Source organism: Palaemon carinicauda, chromosome 2 (genome assembly GCF_036898095.1).
Source record: "Palaemon carinicauda isolate YSFRI2023 chromosome 2, ASM3689809v2, whole genome shotgun sequence".
In the NCBI taxonomy this organism is placed as follows: domain Eukaryota; kingdom Metazoa; phylum Arthropoda; class Malacostraca; order Decapoda; family Palaemonidae; genus Palaemon; species Palaemon carinicauda.
In genome coordinates this window covers 6,534,829-6,556,689 of record NC_090726.1, presented here as the reverse complement: position 1 = coordinate 6,556,689, position 21,861 = coordinate 6,534,829, and the positions used below count along the sequence as shown (strand labels likewise).

Genomic DNA, 21,861 nt, shown 5'->3' with positions numbered 1-21,861 from the left:
TTTGACTCTAGAAGCCCAAAGACTTGCCTCGAACGACTTCGAGAGTGTTCTTCAACATTCCTTTTACCTCTGTCGGCAAGGCCAGGCCTTTCCGTGAAGGAGGATCAGTCGAAAACACTATCTAAATGTAAGATGGGGATACAGGACCTCAGTCCAGAAAAGGTAGTAAATAACCCTCCAGAAGGACACTCACTACCCTCAGCTCAGCTACGTGTCTGCCTGATCGCTCAATGGCCAGACAAGCATCCCCGTACAGGTGGCAGCAGGAGAGGGTAACACTGGCATCAGCGTTTCCCTCTCAAACGCCTCTTCCTGCCGGGCCCCTTCCTGCAGGGCCCCGATTGGGTGGCTCAGAAGGACTGCATGCTCAGACTCCCTTCAGATGGAAGAGGCTGCACAAAGTCCTGGTTGGGGCCTTATAAAGGCAGGAAAGGCCCTAAAGGCCTTACTTGCACTTACTCCTGCAGGTCCAGATCCCTTTAAGGGGTCATAACCCTTGATGGAGATTGCACACAGGATCAAGGAGTTCTCCACTTCTCCACTGCCACCCACACGTGATTCCAAGGAAGGAGAGACATGGCCACCCGTACCAGCGTGCTACGGAGCATAAGAGCTACCTCTGAACCAACTTATTTTGTTGCTCTTCAGTACAGTACTTCGGAGTGCCCTGAAAAGAGCCAATGAAAGTACTTGAAGGCGAGAAAGGCTGCCCTCATTTCCAGGTTTATGTGGCACTGCTGCTTGGATGCAGACCAAAGCCCGTATGCTGTGAGGTAAACAGGTGAGCCCCCCACCCTTCTTCAAAAGTCTTGTGGCTAGTTTCCAGCTTCATCGAAAGTATATTCCTAATAAACAGCGAAATGGTTTGTATTTATTGGTAGAACAATTACTGATTAAAGATGCAGACAAAACTAACAATACACCTGGAGCTTTAGCAGGCCAAAGGAACTTACAACAAACTATCAAAATACCACTGAACTGCCAGGAAAAAATTATCAAGCATGATCTAAATATGTTATTTTCATTAGTAAAATAAATTTTTGAATATACTTACCCGATAATCATGTAGCTGTCAACTCCGTTGCCCGACAGAATTCTATGGAGGGATACGCCAGCTATCACAATACTAGAAGGGGGTGTACTTACCAGCGCCACCTGTGGCCAGGTACTCAAGTACTTCTTGTTGACACCTCCTCAATTATTCCTCGGTCCCACTGGTTCTCTATGGGGAGGAAGGGAGGGTCAATTAAATCATGATTATCGGGTAAGTATATTCAAAAATTTATTTTACTAATGAAAATAACATTTTTCAATATTAAACTTACCCGATAATCATGTAGCTGATTCACACCCAGGGGGGTGGGTGAAAACCAGTGTACAAGATTAAAGGATAGCTAAGTATCCCATATTTCATATAACAGTTATCTCAAATAACAATGAAATAATAAGTACCTGGTAAGGAAGTCGAATTGAACCGTTACTCTGCCTCTTTTTTAAGTTCGTCTTCCTTACTGAGCGCAGCGTTCCTCTTGGAGGCTGAATCAACCCAAAGGTGCTAAAGTATACAGGGCCGCAACCCATACTAAAGGACCTCATCACAACCTTTAACCTCGGCGCTTCTCAAGAAAGAATTGACCACCCGCCAAATCAACAAGGATGTGGAAGGCTTCTTAGCCGACCGTACAACCCATAAAAAGTATTCAAGAGAAAGGTTAAAAGGTTATGGGATTATGGGAATGTAGTGGCTGAGCCCTCGCCTACTACTGCATTCGTTGCTACGAATGATCCCAGGGTGTAGCAGTACTCGTAAAGAGACTGGACATCTTTGAGATAGAATGATGCGAACACTGACTTGCTTCTCCAATAGGTTGCATCCATAACACTCTGCAGAGAATGGTTCTGTTTGAAGGCCACTGAAGTAGCCACAGCTCCCACTTCATGTGTCCTTACCTTCAGCAAAGCAAGGTCTTCTTCCTTCAGATGAGAATGTGTTTCTCTAATCAGAAGCCTGAATAGTAAGAAACTGAGTTCTTAGAACTTGGAAAAGAAGGTTTCTTGATAGCACACTATAAGGCTTCTGATTGTCCTTGTAAAGGTTAAGACCTTTTTAGATAGTACCTAAGAGCTCTAACTGGGCAAAGTACTCTCTTCAGATCATTCCCCACCAAGTTGGACAGGCTTGGGATCTCGAACGACTTAGGCCAAGGACGTGAAGGAAGCTCGTTTAGCAAAAACCGAGCTGCAAGGAACATGTAGCCGTTTCAGATGTGAAAACAATGATCCTGCTGAAGGCGTGGATCTCACTTACTCTTTTAGCTGTTGTCAAGCACACGAGGAAAAGAGTTTTTAAATGTGAGGTCCTAAAAAGAGGCTGATTGGAGAGGTTCAAATCTTGATGACATAAGGAACCTTAGGACCATGTCTAGATTCCAGCCTGGAGTGGACAACCGACGTTCCTTTGAGGTCTCAAAAGACCTAGGGAGGTCCTGTAGATCTTTGTTGGTGGAAAGATCCAAGCCTCTGTGGCGGAAAACCGCTGCCAACATACTTCTGTAACCCTTGATCGTAGGAGCTGAAAGGGATCTTACTTTCCTTAGATATAACAGGAAGTCAGCAATCTGGGTTACAGTGGTACTGGTTGAGGAAACTGCATTGGTCTTGTACCAGCTACGGAAGACTTCCCCTTGAGACTGATAGATTCTGAGAGACTTAGAAAGTTCACTCCTAGAGGAAGAGTCCTGGGAACGTCGACCAGCCATGCAGTACCTCTAAGAACCATTCTCTCGCGGACCAGAGCGGAGCCAACCAACGTCAGCCGTGTCCCTTTGTGAGAGGAGAACTTCTGAAGTACCCTGTTGACAATCTTGAACGGCGGGAATGCATACAGGTCGAGGTGGAACCAATCCAGCAGAAAAGCATCCACGTGAACTGCTGCTGGGTCTGGAATCGGAGAACAATACAACAGGAGTCTCTAGGTTATCGAGGTAGTGAACAGATCTATGGTTGGCTGACCCCACAGGGCCCAAAGTCTGTTGCAAACATTCTTGAGAAGGGTCCACTCTGTGGGGATGACCTGACCCTTCCGTCTGAGGTGATCTGCCATGACATTCATACCGCCCTGAATGAACCTCGTTACCAGTTAGCTTTCAATCTTAGGACCAGATGAGTAGGTCCCTTGCGATCTAGAACAACTTCCACGAAAGAGTCCCTCCCTGCTTGAAGATGTAAGCCAGGGCTGTGGTGTTGTCAGAGTCTACCTCCACCACTTTGTTAAGCTGGAGGGACTTGAAGTTTATCAAGGCCAGAATAACCGCCAACAACTTCTTGCAAATGATGTGAAGTGTCCTTTGCTCCTGATTCCATGTTCCCGAGCATTCTTGTCCGTCCAAAGTCGCACCCCAGCCCATGTCTGATGCGTCCGAGAGGAGACGGCGGTCGTGTTTCTGAACAGCCAAAGATAGACTTCCTTGAGAAGAAAGCTGTTCTTACACCACGCGAGAGAAGACCTCCTCTCTTCGGAAACAGGAACTGAGACCGTCTCTAGCGTCATGTCCTTTATCCAGTGAGCAGCTAGATGATACTGAAAGGGGGGAAGGTGGAGTCTCCCTAACACGATGAACAGGGCCAGAGATGAAAGTGTCCCTGTTAGACTCATCCACTACCTGACTGAGCATCGGTTCCTTCTCAGCATGCTCTGGATGCATTCTAGGGCTTGGAAGATCCTTGGGGCCGACGGAAAAGTCCGAAAAGCTCGACTCTGAAGATCCATACCCAAGGAGACAATGGTCTGGGATGGAACGAGCTGAGACTCCTCAAAATTGACCAGGAGGCCCAGTTCCTTGGTCAGATCCATAGTCCATTTGAAAATCTCCAGACAGCAACGACTTGTGGGAGCTCTTAAAAGCCAGTCGTCTGACGGAGCCGGACACAAGATCATGATACTGCTGCACAGTCTGTGAACTGTCAATCATGGGCAAGCGAGGAAGTACAGTGACAACCCGAATCTGTCTAGACTGTCTGGGTCGTACAGACAATTCCTTAACGGGTTGCTGAGGTTGCCGCACTGCGTCACAACAAGTCACTTCTGTTGTTTGTTGAACGTCTTCCCCGTGACACATTGACTCCGTAAACAAAAAATCCTCTAACAAGGACTAAGCTTGGACTGCATGTCATGCAACACAGCTCAAGGTCTATGGGAGCAGGTGTGGTAACAGACGGGATTAGCGACTGAAGTGGAACCATTACCTTCCCTGGAAGCATGTAATGCTTAAATAAAAGTCCATAAGAGGTTATGCAGCTAAAGGCTCCCTCCAAATGACAGAGTCCTCAAGGGAATATCAGAAGGAGGGAGAAAAGAACTTTCTCATCTACAGGGACCTTATCCTAGAAAAGCTAAGTTCTCTGAGTGAGGGTTCACTGGTGCAAAAGCAGCAGACTAGAAGGCAACGTAATGAAACTGCTTGACAGTCTAGTGAGTTGGCAACAACCCAAGATGTGTGACTGAGAAGCATGCGGTAAGGTATGCAGAGCATGCTGTATGTAGAGCATGTTGTATGCAGAGCATGCTGAATGCAGAGCATGCTGTATGCAGAGCATGTTGTATGCAGAGCATGCTGAATGCAGAGCATGCTGTATGCAGAGCATGCTGTATGCAGAGCATGCTGTATGCAGAGCATGTAGTAAGCAGAGCCTGCTGTAAGCAGAGCCTGCTGTAAGGAAAGCAGAGCGTGTGCATGGCGTTTAACATTTCTCAGAAATTCCATGACCAGTGCTAGAGTGCTTTATGCATGCTTGCATGGGGTTTAAAAATCAACATAATGTTTACCTTACATTCATAACTCATGATTCATATTTTTGCCATGGTTTGAAAATGGAGGTAAGGTATGCTGAACAGCAGTCAGAACGAGCTGGAACAACAATAGTTGTGGTTTCCTCTTCAAGACTCTGTTGAGGGAACACCTGAGGTTCAGTCTGCAAAGGCTGAATAAAAGACAAGCAGAAGGAAGGCGCATGGGTGGAGGAGGCTGACTCCTAGCATGAGTGGTTGAACCCAAGGGTTGCGCTTGCTGAGCGGTTGGCGGAAGCGGAGTAGCAAGTTCCAGTTCCTGTGGTGTGAGCGGAGCGCGATGAGGAAGAGGCTGCGCAGAACAAGGTAAATGTCTCGCAAGCTGAGGCTCCTGAGGCGCAAGGCTAAGGTGTTGTGGTGCTTGCCTTGTGGAGGGTTGAGCTCGCTGCAGCGAGAGCTGAGGAGACTGACTCATGGACGGGAGAGGTTGTTGTACCTCAACCGAGTGTTGCATCACTGGTGGAGCAGCAAGTGGAGGCGGAGGAAGAGAGGTATAATCCTCCTGATCCCATTGCAAAGGTTGCCTTAAGGAAGGCGGAGGCTGAACACCACAGGGAACAGCAAACTCAGCACGTGGCTCAACATCGTACGCCTGGCAGGTGGTAGTGCGATCAGGCGGAGCGAGCGTAGGCGGAGGGAGTGTAGGCGGAGGCGGAGGAGCAACACTCTCAGCCCGACACTCACGCATCAAGTCCGAAAGCTGTGCTTGCATGGACTGTAGTAGAGTCCACAACATCGTACGCCTGGCAGGTGGTACTGCGATCAGGCGGAGCGAGTGTAGGCGGAGGGAGTGTAGGCGGAGGCGGAGGAGCAACACTCTCAGCCCGACACTCACGCATCAAGTCCGAAAGCTGTGCTTGCATGGACTGTAGTAGAGTCCACAACATCGTACGCCTGGCAGGTGGTACTGCGATCAGGCGGAGCGAGCATAGGCGGGGGGAGTGTAGGCGGAGGCGGAGGCGCAACACTCTCAGCCCGACACTCACGCATCAAGACCGAAAGTTGTGACTGCATGGACTGCAGTAGAGTCAACTTGGGGTCGGCAGACACTAAGGTCTGCTGAGGTAAAGCCTTAACAGCAGAGATCTGCTGCGGCAGAACCTTACTCCTCTTAGGCGGAGTGTATTCAACTGATGACTGAGGAGAGTCAGAGCTAACCCAATGACTGCATCCGGGTTGTTGAACTTTAACTTCGTACGTCTGGCATAGGTCTGGACTTTATGTTTAAGAGGTCTTGAGACCTGAGACCAGCGTTACTCTGCCTTTATTTTCTCCCCTAAATCTCTTCTGCAGACGAGCAAAATAAGGGCTCAATCGTCTGCGGGTGGGAGTGACGGTCTCGGTAAGACGCCCACAACCACCGAGGATACTTCTGTGCGCCGATTAAGGCCTGCCGAACCCTTTTGTCCTTCGACATTGCTTCTCCCCTGGGCTTGGGAGCTTGCAAGAGGTCCCGGACTGGGAGGACGACTGGCGCGCACAAAAGTACCCTCACGCACAACACTGACATAATTTGCGCTAATCACTTATCACTTTGATTTCTGTTTGCACTTATTCCACTGAACTCGAAACTTTAAGTGGTTTGTACCTGAAACACGCAATTCTATCCTTTCTCAAAAGTTAGTAATTGCGAAAACAGAATTACAATGTAACAGAAAAATCTAATGAAAGATAATTCAGTGGCTGGAAAGAGACTAAACACTAGATCACTCTAGAAACGTTTAGTTTCTTCCCCTAAAGAGACTAGGGAGAAAAGCAAAAACGATAACGACGTTACTCGTACGCCTGGCAGGCTTGAATGAAACGTTTATCCTCTTTCTCCCTCCGTCTCTATCTCTCTCTCTCTCTCTCTCTCTCTTGACTTAGAACCTGAGAGAAGAGCCCAATCATATATATCGTTAAAACATATTATTGTTAAAGGAAAAAACTGAAAAGTTCCTTTATAGGATCAAAACCATTAAGTTAAGAAAGAATGAACAAAACGCTAGACACGGTTACTCTTACTGCAACGTGAAACCGTGAACATTCTTTCTCTATCGTAACGATAGAGTGCAAGTTGAACGTTCTGAACGTCAACAACTGCAGAGACAAAACAAAACGTTAGTTCAACTTTGAAAACAGTACGAGACTATCAAAGAAATTCTTTCAAACTCTGTGGCGGAAATAGCATAATATGTTAACAGGTAAAACCGAAATGACGGGCTCAATGTTAATTAACTTCGGTACCAAGAAAAGACCGCCTACTATTAGGAAGGTCGAATATAAACAAATATAAAAATTAATTTTAATAAGTTTATAATAAAAGGAAGTTAATCGAAGAGGCCTATAAGAGGCGGAGAGATATAAAATAAATCTATAACTTTTGTTAAGCAAAATTAAGAAAGAGAGTCTATACTCTCTTAGACACCAACACTTCCGTCTAAGGGAAGGGTCGGCCATTGAAAGGTGAACGAGAGTTCATACTCTCTTCGTCACCATAATTAATCAAATTAATTCCAAAAGCTAACTAAGCTAATATAGAAGTTTCCAGTAAAGCGACAGCCGAAATCAAAGAGAAATACTTCACCAAAGTCGTGAAAATACTCCAAGAACATAAGCGTATCCCAGAACGTCTTAACCGGAAGCACGACAGAGGAATAATTGAGGAGGTGTCAACAAGAAGTACTTGAGTACCTGGCCACAGGTGGCGCTGGTAAGTACACCCCCTTCTAGTATTGTGATAGCTGGCGTATCCCTCCATAGAATTCTGTCGGGCAACGGAGTTGACAGCTACATGATTATCGGGTAAGTTTAATATTGAAAAACCAAAAATTTATACAAGAAAAAAGATAAGAAATAAAACTCATGGAAAATATTGTAATTTGTAAAATGGTTCACAGACGCAAAATACACTTAGGTGAGTTTGCCAACACACCAATGGATCTGTAGTACCAGAGGTGAATGTACCATCAGTTGGGAACGTAAGGACTTACCTTCTCTTCTATAAAGATCTGGGGATTTTTGTAGACATAGAAGGCGATGTAAATATTATTAGTTTATTGCGTATTGAAGAGCAGTTAAAAACCCTTCACGTCAACATAAAAACTGAGAAAGGATATTGACGGATGGCTAGGGGCCTGATGGTATATACACTGAAAATGCCTTTCTTATTCTATCTAAATACTGTATGAGAAACATTCAGGACACACATGTGGGTATTCATATGAGAATTGGAGGTGTGATGAAACTTTATATCACTTACCTCATACCTTCCATATTACCAACATATTGCTGGATTGTATCATCTTCATTGACTTTACGCATCATATAGCAGGCTTTTCTTAATTCGTTGGCATATCGATCTTCGTGGCTCATATATTCTGGTCTGACTGGATCCAAAAATTCCTTATCACTGAAGAAGATTTGTTCTGAAAGCAAATGAACAATTTTTATATAGATCATCAAACCCTGTAAAAGCATTACCCATTTTACTTCAGAATAATTCATATGTGAAGTAAAATGACAAATTTGGAAGTAACTTGTATTTTTCCTAATGATACAAACCTATAGCTATTTGTAGCGGTATTACTTTCGGCAAAGCTGAAAGGACGAGCCATTAGAATTTAGCGAGGAATAACTACCCATCCAGCTAGTTAGTGGTGGTGGTGGGGAGGAGGGGGGTTGTTATCTACCCCTCTCACACACAAACTTGTGACTGTGCTTCACTTTGATTGGAGGTAGGTCTTCAAGGGGGACTGGGTTAGTTTTTATTTTTAAGAAAAATTATATTTTCATTATGAAATAAATTTTTGAACATGCTTACCCGATAGTTATATATATAGCTATACGTCCCTGACGTCCGACAGAAATTTTGAAACTCGCGGCAATCGCAGATTGGGTAGCCAGGTGTACCACCTGCACGCAGGCTAGCGAGGTACCTGGAACCATTCCATGATTCCTCAGATCTTCCATGCCTCTAGACTCTAGAGGGGAGGAGGGTGAGAATTTAATTATGTATAACTACTAGGTAAGTATGTTAAAAAATTTATTTTATAATGAAAATATCATTTTTAAACATAAGACTTACCCGGTAGTTATCTATATAGCTGATTAACACCTTTGGTGGAGGGTTAGAGACAGCCAACATAATTGGAATTTTACTTAAGAGTTAATAAACAAGCTTAAGGGTTCGTACCTGATAAGGAAGCTGACTTCAATGAAATCTTTCATTATGTCCGCTTTCCTTATGAGATCCAGCGATCCACCCAGGGGGCTGAAGACCTCTAGGAGCTGTCAAAACCGGTCTAAAAACCTCTATGTGACAGGACCTCCTCCAATAACCTTGTTCCAGGGCACTCTCAAGGAACAAAATGATCACCTGACTAAAGTCAATGATTGTGGAAGACTGTCGCAATCTCCACGAACAACCATAAAAATACAAAAGTTCCAAGAGAAGAAAAGGGTATTAGGATTATGGGAATGTAGTGGTGGATCCTTCCCCCACTACTGCACTCGTTGCTACGAATGGTCCCAGAGTGAAGCAGTCCTCATAAAGAGTCTGGACACGTTTTAAATAATGTGAAGCGATCACAGATTTACTCCTCCAAAAGGTTGTGTCCATAATATTCTGTAACGATCTATCCTGCCTGAAGGCCACCAAAGTTGCTACAGTTCTAACTTCATGCGTCTGACTTAAAAACTCTTGCGGTCTGCCTTACTGCAATGTGCATGAGTTTCTCTTATTAAGAGCCTGATGAAGAATGAAAGTGCATTCTTCGACCTCTGTAACGAGGGCTTCTAGACCGAGCACCAAAGAGCTTCTGTCTTGCCTCGCAACTTTTCCGTTCAGTCCAGGAAGAACTTCAGGGCTCTTACTGGACACAGGACCCTTCTCCAGCTCCTCACCAACCACATCCGAAAGGTTCGGAAACTCAAAAGCCATGAGCCAAGGTTGAGGAGAGCATTTATTCTTGGCGAGAAAGCCTAACTGCAATGAGCCGATAGCTTTGTACCTCAAGAAAATCAACTTTTTAACTAAAAGCATGAATCCCACTGACTCTTTTAGCTGTCGCCAGACTGACCAAAAATAGTCTTCATCATGAGGTCCTTAAATGCCCCCCACCCCCCACCCCTTCTTTTGTGGTGTCTGAAAACAGCATCCAATCCGTGGGAAGGAAACGAGAAGATCCATTCTTCTTAGTAGGTTCTCGCCTGTCACCCACCACTGGCGGTTCGTCTGTTCCGCAGGATCCATAGGGATCATGATGTCCGGGGAATCGCAGTCTTGATTCCACCAGGACCTGAGTCGCCCCTGGAGGAACCTCATCTTGAGGCGACCGTTGAGAACTAGACGAGCCAAGGGTGAAAGGTGACCGAGGAGACGTAACCATGATTGGGTTGGAAGCTCTTCTCGTCTGAGGAAAGGGCTTGTGACTCTTCTCATCCTTGCTATCCTGTCGTCTGATGGAAGGCCTTATGGAGATTGGTGTCTACAATCATGCCTAGGTGAACCAGTCTTTGATTAGGCAGCAGAGCGGACTTCTCGAGATTTACTCCGACCCTTAGGTCCTGGCAAAATCCTAGAAGTTTGTCTCGGTGTTAAAGAGGGAGCGACTCCGAGTCTGCTAGGATCAGGCCGTCATCCAGATAATGGAGGAGACGGAAGCCGATCCTGAGTGCCCACAAAGATATTAGGGTAAAAACTCCGGTGAAACCCTGTGGTGCTGTGGAGAGACCGAAATACAGCACCTTGAACTGGTACTCCTTGTTGTCTATGCTGAATCCTAAGTACTTCCTTGAAGACGGATGGACTGGGATCTGGAAGTACGCGTCCTTCAGATCCAGTATACACAAGAAGTCTTGCGGTTTACTGCAAGACTGACTGTGTCTGCGGTCTCCATGCTGACCGGAGTTTGCTTTAATCTGGGCCTCTGGCCACAGAGTTCGCCCCCTTGCTGATCCCATGGCAAGGGTGCTAAATGACACCGGATTCGTCCTCAGGGGAGGTAGAGGTGTTGTGAACAGGACGCGATATCCCTGACTGATTACGGAAATCATCCAGGAAATGGCCCTGAGTTGCCGCAACCTGTCTGCGCAACCTTGTAGGTATCCCGCCACTGGCGGACATGCAGGGGAACTGGCAATCCTAGCGTTTGCGGCCTCGGCTGCTCCTTCTAGGATTCTTCCCTCCCCTAGGGGACTAATTGCCTTTCTTGTCCTTGACCCTTGACCAGAAAGGGCTTAGACCCCATTGTCTTAGCTGCCGTTGTTTTGGTGGGACTTGGTTGCTGAGGTGCTGGAGGTTTATAGGGCTTGAATGTCAAAGCCCCATATAGGAGGGAGTCTTGGTGACTTCCTACACCTCTCAGCCGCCTGCTTCACGTCCTTAGGCTCAAACAGGTTTGTTCCCATAACGAAAGAATGTCTGAGCCTGAAGATTTTGGTGCTAGGGGACTCCCATTACTGTCTTGGTGTCCTTTGACTCCCTCCCGGGAGGGATGCAGGACTCCAACCACGAAGGAGGCAGGCTCTTCTCCACCCCCATTCGAGAAGACTTTACCCCGCGAGGTGGGGTTTTCCTTAATGGTGTGATTGGGGAACGTCTCACCTCCCATGACTCTCCTGAGGGCGGGAAAACTTTGTCCGAAGGTGAGGGAGAAAAGTCTGAGGGGGTAGAGTGACTGCCTCGAAGACTTACGAGGAGACAGCTACGACCTCGTAGAAGTTACCTCGTCCGAAACTCCTCTTTTCCTCATCGGGGGAGTGGATGTAGCCAAGGATTTGTGGCTCAACTCAGAGAGAACAGCTTAAAAGCCTGTGCTACCGCTCTGATTAGAGTCCCAAACCAGGCTGCCGGCTGACGGCTGCACTGTCAGACACTCCTTCGGGAGGGGAAATCGCCTGTAAAAAGATAAGGAAGGCATGTCCCTGGGCCTTTCTGGAACCTTAACCAACACCGGCAAGCGCGCTGTTCTGTGCTTGGGGGGGGGGGGGAATGTGGCGATGGCGCCCTGCAGCCTTGCGCGTGGTTGGGTATTGGCGATCGCGCTGGGGAGCGCACTGGCGCTCGCGAGATGGGGAATACCCGGGGTCGCGCGCGGGCGATTGCTGGTGAGCGCGCGAGGGCGACGGCGAGGGTGCGCGATAGAGCGTAGGAGCGCGCGCAGGAGGCAGATTGCGCGCTCGTGCACGAGAGGGTGAATGTTCGGGCGCGCAGGATCAGGATGAAGAGCCAGTGCGGGCAAAGATGTCGTTGGGCGTGCGGGCGCAGGAGAGATATCTCTTGCGCGCGGGCGAGCAGCTGTACCCTGCGTACGTTGGCGCGCCTCTTGTGTGCCCACATCAGGCTGGGGAGATGGGCGTGGGCGCGCATCCTCGTGGACGAGTGTGGGTGACTGTGTGCGATTGCGCGCTGGCGAGAGATGGCGCGCAGGTGAAGGCCGACGGCGCGTTGGCGAGCGCTGGCGAGCAGGGGAAGCTTTTAACTTCCCGACTGCGCCCAGATCCGAAGATCGTGGGCGCGCAGGAGATCGTTGGCGTGGGAAGCGCTGGCGCACAGGCGAATGCTGATGCGTTGGTGAGCGCTGGCGCGCAAGAGAACATTGGCGCGCATAAGGTTGAGGGCGCGCAGTGGAGCGCTGGCGCACAGGTGAGCGCTAGCGGACTTTAGCAGAAACATCGGAAATCAGTGAGGGCTGGCGCGCAGGTGAGCGCCAACGCGTTTTGTCAGGAACTTCGGCAGCAGGTGCGCGTTGGCGCGCTATGTCAACAATGGCAGGTGAGCGCTGAGGCGCTATCTCCGAAACCTCAATGAGGTTAGGAGAACGTTGGTGCACATGCTTTGCATGGCGCGTAAGGGATGTATGTGCCAATTTGCGTATATGCCCTTGTTGCCCCGAAGGGACCATTGCCTGTTTCAGAAAAACAGGATTTGTTGGCGCCCACAGCGCATCAGCAGCAGCAGGTCTGACGGGTGGAAGGACGGCGTGCCCTTTGTAAGGACGACCTTCCACCGAAAGGGATCACGAACGATCCGCAGAGAGGTCCAGGGTTGTAGCAGGAACAGTCGGATATTCATGACGAGGCTCCTCTGCAGCGGACTGCGGAGACGTTGAACCGAAGAGGAGCCTCCTCACACCCTTTGAGGTGAAGGAAGACCTCTCCGGCAAAAAGGAAGGCGAGCTTTACGCCGTATGCGCCCTTTGGGGGCCGTTGGGTCAGCAAGCTGACCATCAGCCGTCCTCAGAAGAGTCTCTGTGAATGAACTCCCCCGAGGGGGAGAATCACCGGCAGGATAGACTGTTGGACTTAGTTCCTCCCTCGAAGGATGAGCAGAGGGAGAAACTAAGCCTTCAGCTACAGCAGGTTGAGCGGTTGCAGAGGTAGACGATACCGCATCGGATACCTCTGACACCACAACGTCGACGATAGACAGAGGATCAACCTCAGCCAAAGTCGGCGATTGCTTGACAGCGACACCCAACCGGACCATGTTAAACAAGGCTTCCTTGGAGGGCGAACCTTCGAGCCCCAAGGAAGACCAAAGCTGGAATAAATCATTAACATTTACATTAATATCTAATTCCTCCCCCAGGGGAGGAGGTGGAGCTGCCTCGCTGGGGGAGGCAACGCCATCTCCAGAGCCCCGAGGTCGGGAAACAGAACTATGGTCTACGCTACCACTCGACGGTCTCTCGTAAGAAACCGATAAGTGGGAGCTTCGGAGGAGGTTTGGGCAACGGAAGAAGAGTCCTTGGGATTTTCTCTTTTCAAGGAAATCTTCGAAGGAGAAATATCCCGCTTGGACTTCTTCTTCCGTCGCCGAGAAAACCTCTCCCACTGGGAAGTAGACCACTCCCTACACTCACCACACTTATTAGTTCTATCACACCGTTGGCCCCTACAATAATGACAAAGGGTGTAAGGGTCCGTCTCGACCGCTGACATAAACGTACCACAAGGGGGGTCGGGTAATCCAGGACACTTCCGCATGATATTAGAGGCCAACTTCACAAACAAACCTGTAGAAGAAAAAGCAAAAAGGCATTAATGGCTGTCAGAGAGGCGAGGGTGAGAGCGGAAACGTCCGACTACCACCCGAGCCGAGAGCAAAAGTGAGCGCAAGCACAGGTGTGTGTGTGGGGGGGGGGGTTAGCAGGCTACCCTCCCTACCCCCCGCTAACTAGCGTTGGGGTAGTAAACCCTCGTTAAAATTCTAATGGCTCATCATTTCAGCCTTGCCGAAAGTAATAACCCTATCAAATATCGTGGTTTGTATGTCAGTTACGGAACAATTAGAAATTAAAACCTATGATAAATAGATATTCAAATTCTATCAAAACAGTGAATGAAGTTCATTGGGACATGCATAAACTTTCTTATTACTAGTAAAATTGATTTTATATATGGGGATGTTGTTTATCTCGGTCTAAAATACAATAACATGAAAATAGTTTTATGATTTAAGAAATATGATTTAGTGTTACCTTACCAGGAATGAAGCCAATTTGGAAGCAAATGCAGGGTGGAGATTTAGGGTATGCTATGGTAGTAGGTTGGCCAGGGCACCAGCTACCTGTTGAGATACTACCACTAGAGAGTTATTGGGTCCTTTGACTGGCCACACAGTACTACATTGGATCCCTCTCTCGGGTTACGGCTTATTTTGTCTTTGCCAACACATACACCGAATAGTCTGGTCTATTCTTTCTACATTCTCATCTGTCCTCATACACTTGACAACACTTAAATTACCTAACAATTCTTTTTCACTCAAAGGGTTAACTACTGGACTGTAATTGTTCAGTGGCTACTTTCCTCTTGGTAAGAGTAGTGAAAGACTTTTTAGCTATGGTAAGCAGCTTTTCTAGGAGAAGGACACTCAGAAATCAAACCATTGTTCTCTGGTCTTGAGTAGCGCCATAGCCTTTGTACCATGGCATTACACTGTCTGTCTTGAATTAGAGTTCTCTTGCTTAGAGGTTCACTCGGCCATGCTGTTCTATCTTATTTCTCTTCCTAGTTTCATTTTTGAAGTTTTTAAATTTTATATAAGAAAAATCTAACTTACTGTTGTTACTGTGTTTTAAATATTTCATTTTGATTGTTTGCACTTCTCTTGCAGTTTATTTATATCCTAGTTTTCCTTCCTCACTGGGCTCTTTACCCCTATTGGAGCCCTTGGGCTTATAGCATCTTCCTTTGTCAACTAGGTTTATAACTTAACTTGCAATAATGACAATAATAATAATGATAAAGGGGGCCCCAAGGAGGGCATAGCCACTCCAGTAGGCAAGGATACAGCCCATAGGTTAGATTATGTGGGGAACCTTAGGTTAGGTGATGTGCTTGTGTTTGTTTTCCATTTGAAATAGTTTTTCAGTCACTTCCTTCAACACAGTTTACTTAGGGAGACGTCCATTGGCAGATGTATATTCCTTTGCCCTTCCCCAGAGTGTACCAATTTGACAGGTAATAGGAAATTTGGGGTGTATGTATGGTAGCAGCCACCTGTATGTTTGATTACAGCTAACCTAGAATACGGCAGTGGAAAGGGGGGGGTCGCAGGTGGGCGTTGTCCCCCCCCCCCCCCCCCCCCCGTGTTGTAAGTAGGTAAGGACACGGCTTGTAGGTTAGGTTAGGGGGGAAAGTTAAGGTTAGTTGATGTCCATTTTTAATCCACACGGGAGGAATTGGCATGTCCCAACAAACTACATTCACCCCTTTTGGAGCCTAAATATCTTCGTGATTGCTTGGTCCCCTACCCTCAAGCTACCAGCGCTGCTGTAAGAGTTACACATGCCGATGACCCACATAGAATATTCGAAATCAGTGTGAATCATGCAATAGGAGGAAGAACGTTTAGTTATGCTGCACCGAGACTCTTCAACGACCTTCCACTTGATGTCAAGAAAAGCAAAAATGTGGCAGCTTTCAAGAAAAACCTGAAGACTTATCGGAGCCTCTGCCGTTTATGGGGACAGCCCCTCGACCGGCCGAAAATCGAGGTAAAAAGTCCGAAATCGGCTCTTTTTTTTACGGGAATGATTTGTTAGATAATGTAGATTGACGGGACAGTATTAAATTGTAAAACTGAATGTTTATTGAAATCGAGTAAAAAAAGTCCGAAATCGGCTCTTTTTACGGGAATGATTACATGACGGGTCCTTAAAAACTACAAACTTAACGAAGGGGTAAATATGTAGATTGACGGGACAGTATTAAATTGTAAAACCGAATGATATTATGACGTGTCCTTAAAAACTACAACCTTAACGAAGGGGTAAATATGTAGATTGACGGGACAGTATTAAATTGTAAAACCGAATGATATTATGACGTGTCCTTAGAAACTACAAACTTAACGAAGGGGTAAATATGTAGATTGACGGGACAGTATTAAATTGTAAAACCGAAGGTTCATGGATGACTGAAATGTGCGAGAAAAATGGACAACTAACCCAAAATTCCCCTCCTAACCTGTCCTACAAGCCATGTCCTTACCTTCATCGTGAACTAAACGGGGGGGCTACGCCCCCCTGCGACCCCCCAAACACTGTTGCTAACATACAAACCCCACAAACCAAACCTAACCAATCCTAGTAGTTCCCAGGTCACTACCCCTACCCGGGGGCAAGCCCCCGGACCCCCTTCGTAAGTCTCTCACCTGCAGAAAAGAAGCTTTGGGCAGCACTCAAAATTATATCTAATCCACATGATCATATTCTAGGTTATTCAGGCTTACCTTAAATTTCGTAATCGCTAAAACCAAAATCCTCCGGTTCTTGGTCCTTCAACCTCTTCTGGGGTGGAGGATTATGAGGAGGACTTGAACTTTTGCGACTAGTGGAAGGTCGGGCGTCGGTAGCTGAAGAACGGCTGCTGGATGGACGAACGTTACTTGGAGGAGGACTTGACCTTTTGCGACTAGTGGAAGGTCGGGCGTCGTTAGCTGAAGAACGGCTGCTGGATGGACGAACGTTACTTGGCCGAACGTTAGAGGGAATCGGCAAGTAGAGAGGACTGGCTTTGAGCGGGTACACGCGCTTGATGAGCTGTACAAATGCCCTGAACGGACATACGGAGTTTTCTATATATCGCTTCCTGATACAGTACTCCGCGAAATAGCTTTCGTACAACGATTTCTGGGTACCGAATCTTGGTAGCACGCTCCTTTTGAGAACCCGCCATTGCGATTCTATAGTGTTCGTATGCACGGTCGGGTCATTAGGATCAACGAAGTTAACACTGTGGTTTACAGTAAAATGTTTAAAATCATGGTCTTTGACTTTGCCATATCCTTTCCAGCAATCGGAAATGATAGTGGTCCCGGGAAGAACGTGCTCTTTGAGCGCCGAGATCAACGTTTCCGCGTTACGTTTCTTAACCACTTTGAAAAAGGTCTCGCGTGTTTCCCGGTCAATGCCCCCAAAGACCCAGGTTCCTTCGACTTCATGCCCGATGTTATACTTCCTCTTGCCGAACTTGCTCTCGTCCACTTCCACAATGTGCCCTGGTCCACCAATTTTCTTATTGTCCAAAATCAACACTTGTTCACACACTCCTCGGCAAAAGTTGTACCAGTCAACGAGAGTGTGAGAACCAAGGTGTTGGGTCTTCAATTCAACACAGTATTGAGGATAACGATGAACCCAACAACACGTGAGGAGAATGATATCACGTTCTTCGAGGTGTGAGCCCTCAAAGAATGATTTATGCCGCATTGTGAACTTTCGGCGACACTTGCGGTTCCTACACCTCCAGAAATAATTGGATTTTCCATTGCCCACATTGCAGCCATCACGCATGAGGGCCACATCACCTGTTTTACACTTTTTACATGTACCTCTAAAATCCCCTAAGAGGCCTTCTCGAAATAAATAGTGAAAGAATTCGGGGGTAACACGAGTGAAATCATGTAGCTGTAAAACTCCGAGAGTCTTAATTGCATCAAGATGATCAATACTGGAGATAAACTCGAAAACATCACTCAAAGAGAAACTATACGGAACAGGTCTATCCATCACGGCGGCTAGAGCTGGAAAGGGTCGGCTGTAGGTCAATCTCGGGTCATGGGGGGGGATTAAAAATTTGAAATCACGCGGCCCACGAAAGGGTTAGTTCGGTTGCTTTGTTTGACACTGGCTTTATCTGACGAAATATCTAAACGAGATGTTGGATAACCTAACCTTTGTTTGTATATAAAACAAAATAGTATTCAGCATAATTTTGGGACGATTTCGAAAGAAATAACAATCTTAACAAGAGATTAAAATGAAAATTGTTGGAATTAGCGAAAACATACGTACGAACATCGAAAACTGTTCATGCTTGCGCGACCAGCTGATATGCGAATCGAGCGCCGCCAAACGGGTGTTATTATAATCAGGCAGGAAACAATGATTGCGGGAAATTTTACGACCGAGTAAGTTGGCCGTGGCTTCAGCGTACGACGCATTGTAACGGCCTTTTTCTAACATAACATTTCATGATAAATATCCAAGCAGTATCAAATGTCACTAAACATGACGTGTCCTTATAAACTACATACTTAACTAAGGGGTAAATATGAAGATTGACGGGACAGTATTAATTTGTAAAACCGAACGTTTCTTAGACTGGGATGACACGGGCTCTGTCTATCGGGAAAGTTGGAAACTAAGCAGGAGCTACCCGTGACTTGCGTACGGACCATGCTGAACTTAGAAAATATTGCCGTGGTAAAGGTAAATTGTGTTATAAATCAAAACGATAAATTAACATCATATTATGGTAAGTTAGAAAATTGTAAAGAACATCAACCCCATAATGAAATACGATTTGGCTAGTAATAAGAAAGATATCCCTGTCCCCATAAACGGCAGACACCCCGACTTATCTTTCTAGAAAGTGTTATAACAGTGACCTGAAAACTATTAAGCCTGAATACAAATGCTAGCGAAATAAATGATAAGATACAGAGCATTATATTAACTGGAAAGAAATTATTTTCACACACCAAGTCCCGCCTGAACAGACTTTATTGTCTGATGGAGGGCGAGAAATAAACTCGTAAAAGTAAGTAAGTCTATCCCAACGAACTACAAAGGCTCCCCTTAGCACTAAAATAGCCCTGAGGAGGAATTGGGTCATATTAAGTAGGTAAAATGGTCACTATATTATTTACCAAGCTTTCTTCTGAGGAAAGTCTTATCTGCACCATCGTCGAGCAAGTTTGTTATTTCCTCTTGATTGAAATTGCAGTTCGCTCGTTCTTTCTGGAGATCAGGAACACAGTATCTATTCGTTGTGGGAGTAGCCATTGTTATTGTTTTTCGCTTACTCTGGCCTCTTCTTCTTCTGGCGATCTTCGATTGGCGTCAGGCTCGCAGTAATGTTACCCTGGTTACCGTGTTTGATCAACCTATTAAAAATTGATTAATAGGAGAATGCGCATATATATATATATATATATATATATATATATATATATATATATATATGTATATATATATATATATATATATATATATATATATATATATATATATATATATATATATATATATATATATATATACACACACACACATTCAACATTAAATTGCTTTCCCAAACAGGATTCGTTCCAAAGCAAAACCTCATATGTCTGTTCCAAATACATCTTTTAACTTTTGCCAAATCCCTTATAAAAAAAAAAAACTTCTTCAGTATCATTCTCTTCATACATCTACACAAAGTCCCATCAAAAGCTAGTCGGAACCCCTACACACTATTATTCCCATTTATTGTGCGGCCACACTTGCTCTTTTATTTTTTCTTTCCAACATGTTTTTCATTCTATCTATCGAACCTTATCTAAGTTAACAAATATGTGTTAAAGAAAATACGGAAAAGTGCAAAGGCTCAAGATGATTATGAAATAACTATACATACATACATACATACATACATATATATATATATATATATATATATATATATATATATATATATATATATATATATATATATATATATATATATATATATGTGTGTGTGTGTGTGTGTGTGTGTGTACGGTACTGTATATGTGTGTGTTTAAGTGTGTTTATGCATGCATGAGTGCATTTTGTCGTATATTTGTATTGTTTTGAAAACCAAAATTATAAACGTTTATCAAAAGAATTTTAGCGTTTCAACTATCTGGATGCATTTTAACGTATTATGTATACCAGCGGTGTCATTAATAGGTTAAATCACATCTACTCTCTGCCGATAGTGTTCTTGCAGATAAGAAGATCTTTGCATCATGCTCCTATCAGCTGATAACGATATCCTTTTCATGATACTAATTAGGTTTAAGTGACTGAGCATTTTCTCCTAATCTTTCAAGAGATAGGAATTATTTTGTCTTTAATTTCAAAAGTGGTACTTTAAAGTTTTCTTTACATATAGTATCTATTGAAAAATACTACTTGAAGTACTTTGCTTATAGTTTTGTGAATATCCTGGATTTCTTGTGATCAAGAATGGTTTGAATAAAAATTTTACAGGGAGATATATATATATATATATATATATATATATATATATATATATATATATATATATATATATATATATATATATATATATATATATACAGTATATATGTATATATATAATGTAAATATATATGTATATATATATAGATATATATATATACATATGAGTTCCCTTACTTAATTTCTTTACAGATTTACAGATTAATTAAATTAATTTGGTAAAATTAATTCCATGTAAGCATAAGGAATATATCCACATTTCCCCCGTAATGTTTCTCTTCATATTTCGTCATGCTTGTCATTTCCTTGTAACACAGCGTAACACAGGATAATAGACCTCTTTTGAAGATCTTACGTTGGAAGAATGGCTTTCGCAGCGAGGGATAGTGAAAAGGAAAGAATTCTAAATCTTATTCTGTATATTATGGGATATAGCTCTCTCTCTCTCTCTCTCTCTCTCTCTCTCTCTCTCTCTCTCTCTCTCTCTCTCTCTCTCTCTCTCTCTCTCTCTCTCTACAGAGCGTCACAATAAGCAATCCTTAGTAATATCTTTCAAGATATATTTCACTGCTAACTATAAACTTTTGCAATTGATCCATCGTAAATAGATCAGCTACTTTTTAAAAAGACAGTAAGTACGAGCCACAACTGACGTGACTAGTCCTCAATAAGAAACTAAACACCCTTTCCTTTAATTTATAAAGAGATTCAATAATAAAAAGAAAGATGATGTTCACTTATTAGCAAAATACTAGAAAAACGACACAATCACTGACAGACTCACAGACTAATCTGGAAACTCTTGAGCTAACAGACTGTTTACGAACACTAATGGAGAGATGAAGCTCTTGAGCTAACAGACTGTTTACGAACACTAATGGAGAGATGAAGCTCTTGAGCTAACAGACTGCTTACGAAGACTAATGGAGAGATGAAGCTCTTGAGCTAACAGACTGTTTACGAAGACTAATGGAGAGATGAACCTCTTGAGCTAACAGACTGTTTACGAAGACTAATGGAGAGATGAAGCTCTTGAGCTAACAGACTGTTTACGAAGACTAATGGAGAGATGAACCTCTTGAGCTAACAGACTGTTTACGAAGACTAATGGAGAGATGAAGCTCTTGAGCTAACAGACTGTTTACGAAGACTAATGGAGAGATGAACCTCTTGAGCTAACAGACTGTTTACGAAGACTAATGGAGAGATGAAGCTCTTGAGCTAACAGACTGTTTACGAAGACTAATGGAGAGATGAAGCTCTTGAGCTAACAGACTGTTTACGAAGACTAATGGAGAGATGAAGCTCTTGAGCTAACAAACTGTTTACGAAGACTAATGGAGAGATGAAGAACCCTGAGATTTTTCTCTATCTTTGAAATCGTCAAGTGATTGGATTATTGCTCTGATAACACTTGGACCCTTTTATCGATATATCAGTCGATAAAAAGCCGGACTAACAGCATTATTGATACAGCTTAGCAAGTAAAACTTATAATAATAACTATAGCTAGTCACGCTAATCCTCCCTCTG

At 44.7% G+C, this 21,861-nt stretch overlaps 2 protein-coding genes across 3 annotated transcripts in view; both read right to left on the bottom strand.

The window, feature by feature from the left end:
* Positions 1–21,666, bottom strand: part of LOC137623158 (acyl-coenzyme A oxidase 1-like) — a 120,666-nt gene extending 99,000 nt beyond the window's left edge. Inside the window, exons 1-3 of one of the 2 annotated variants that reach the window (XM_068353858.1) lie at positions 21,113–21,666; positions 18,990–19,226; positions 8,088–8,253 (exon numbers count right to left, since the gene is read on the bottom strand). In XM_068353858.1, the coding sequence (XP_068209959.1) occupies positions 8,088–8,253; positions 18,990–19,125 (302 nt within the window). In that variant the 5' untranslated portion in view covers positions 19,126–19,226; positions 21,113–21,666. The remainder of the gene's footprint in view (positions 1–8,087; positions 8,254–18,989; positions 19,227–21,112) is intronic. The other variant, XM_068353865.1, reaches the window with a different exon arrangement.
* On the bottom strand, positions 15,872–17,726 carry LOC137623174 (uncharacterized). The gene has a single exon (XM_068353876.1). It carries the CDS (start codon positions 17,629–17,631, stop codon positions 16,570–16,572), a length of 1,062 nt encoding a protein of 353 aa, XP_068209977.1. The 5' UTR covers positions 17,632–17,726; the 3' UTR covers positions 15,872–16,569.
* Positions 21,667–21,861: the final 195 nt, after the last annotated feature.

What these genes read in the sequence shown, in the direction of transcription:
- LOC137623174 (XM_068353876.1), bottom strand. Translation starts at nt 17,631, where the DNA reads ATGCGTGATGGCTGCAATGTGGGCAATGGAAAATCCAATTATTTCTGG.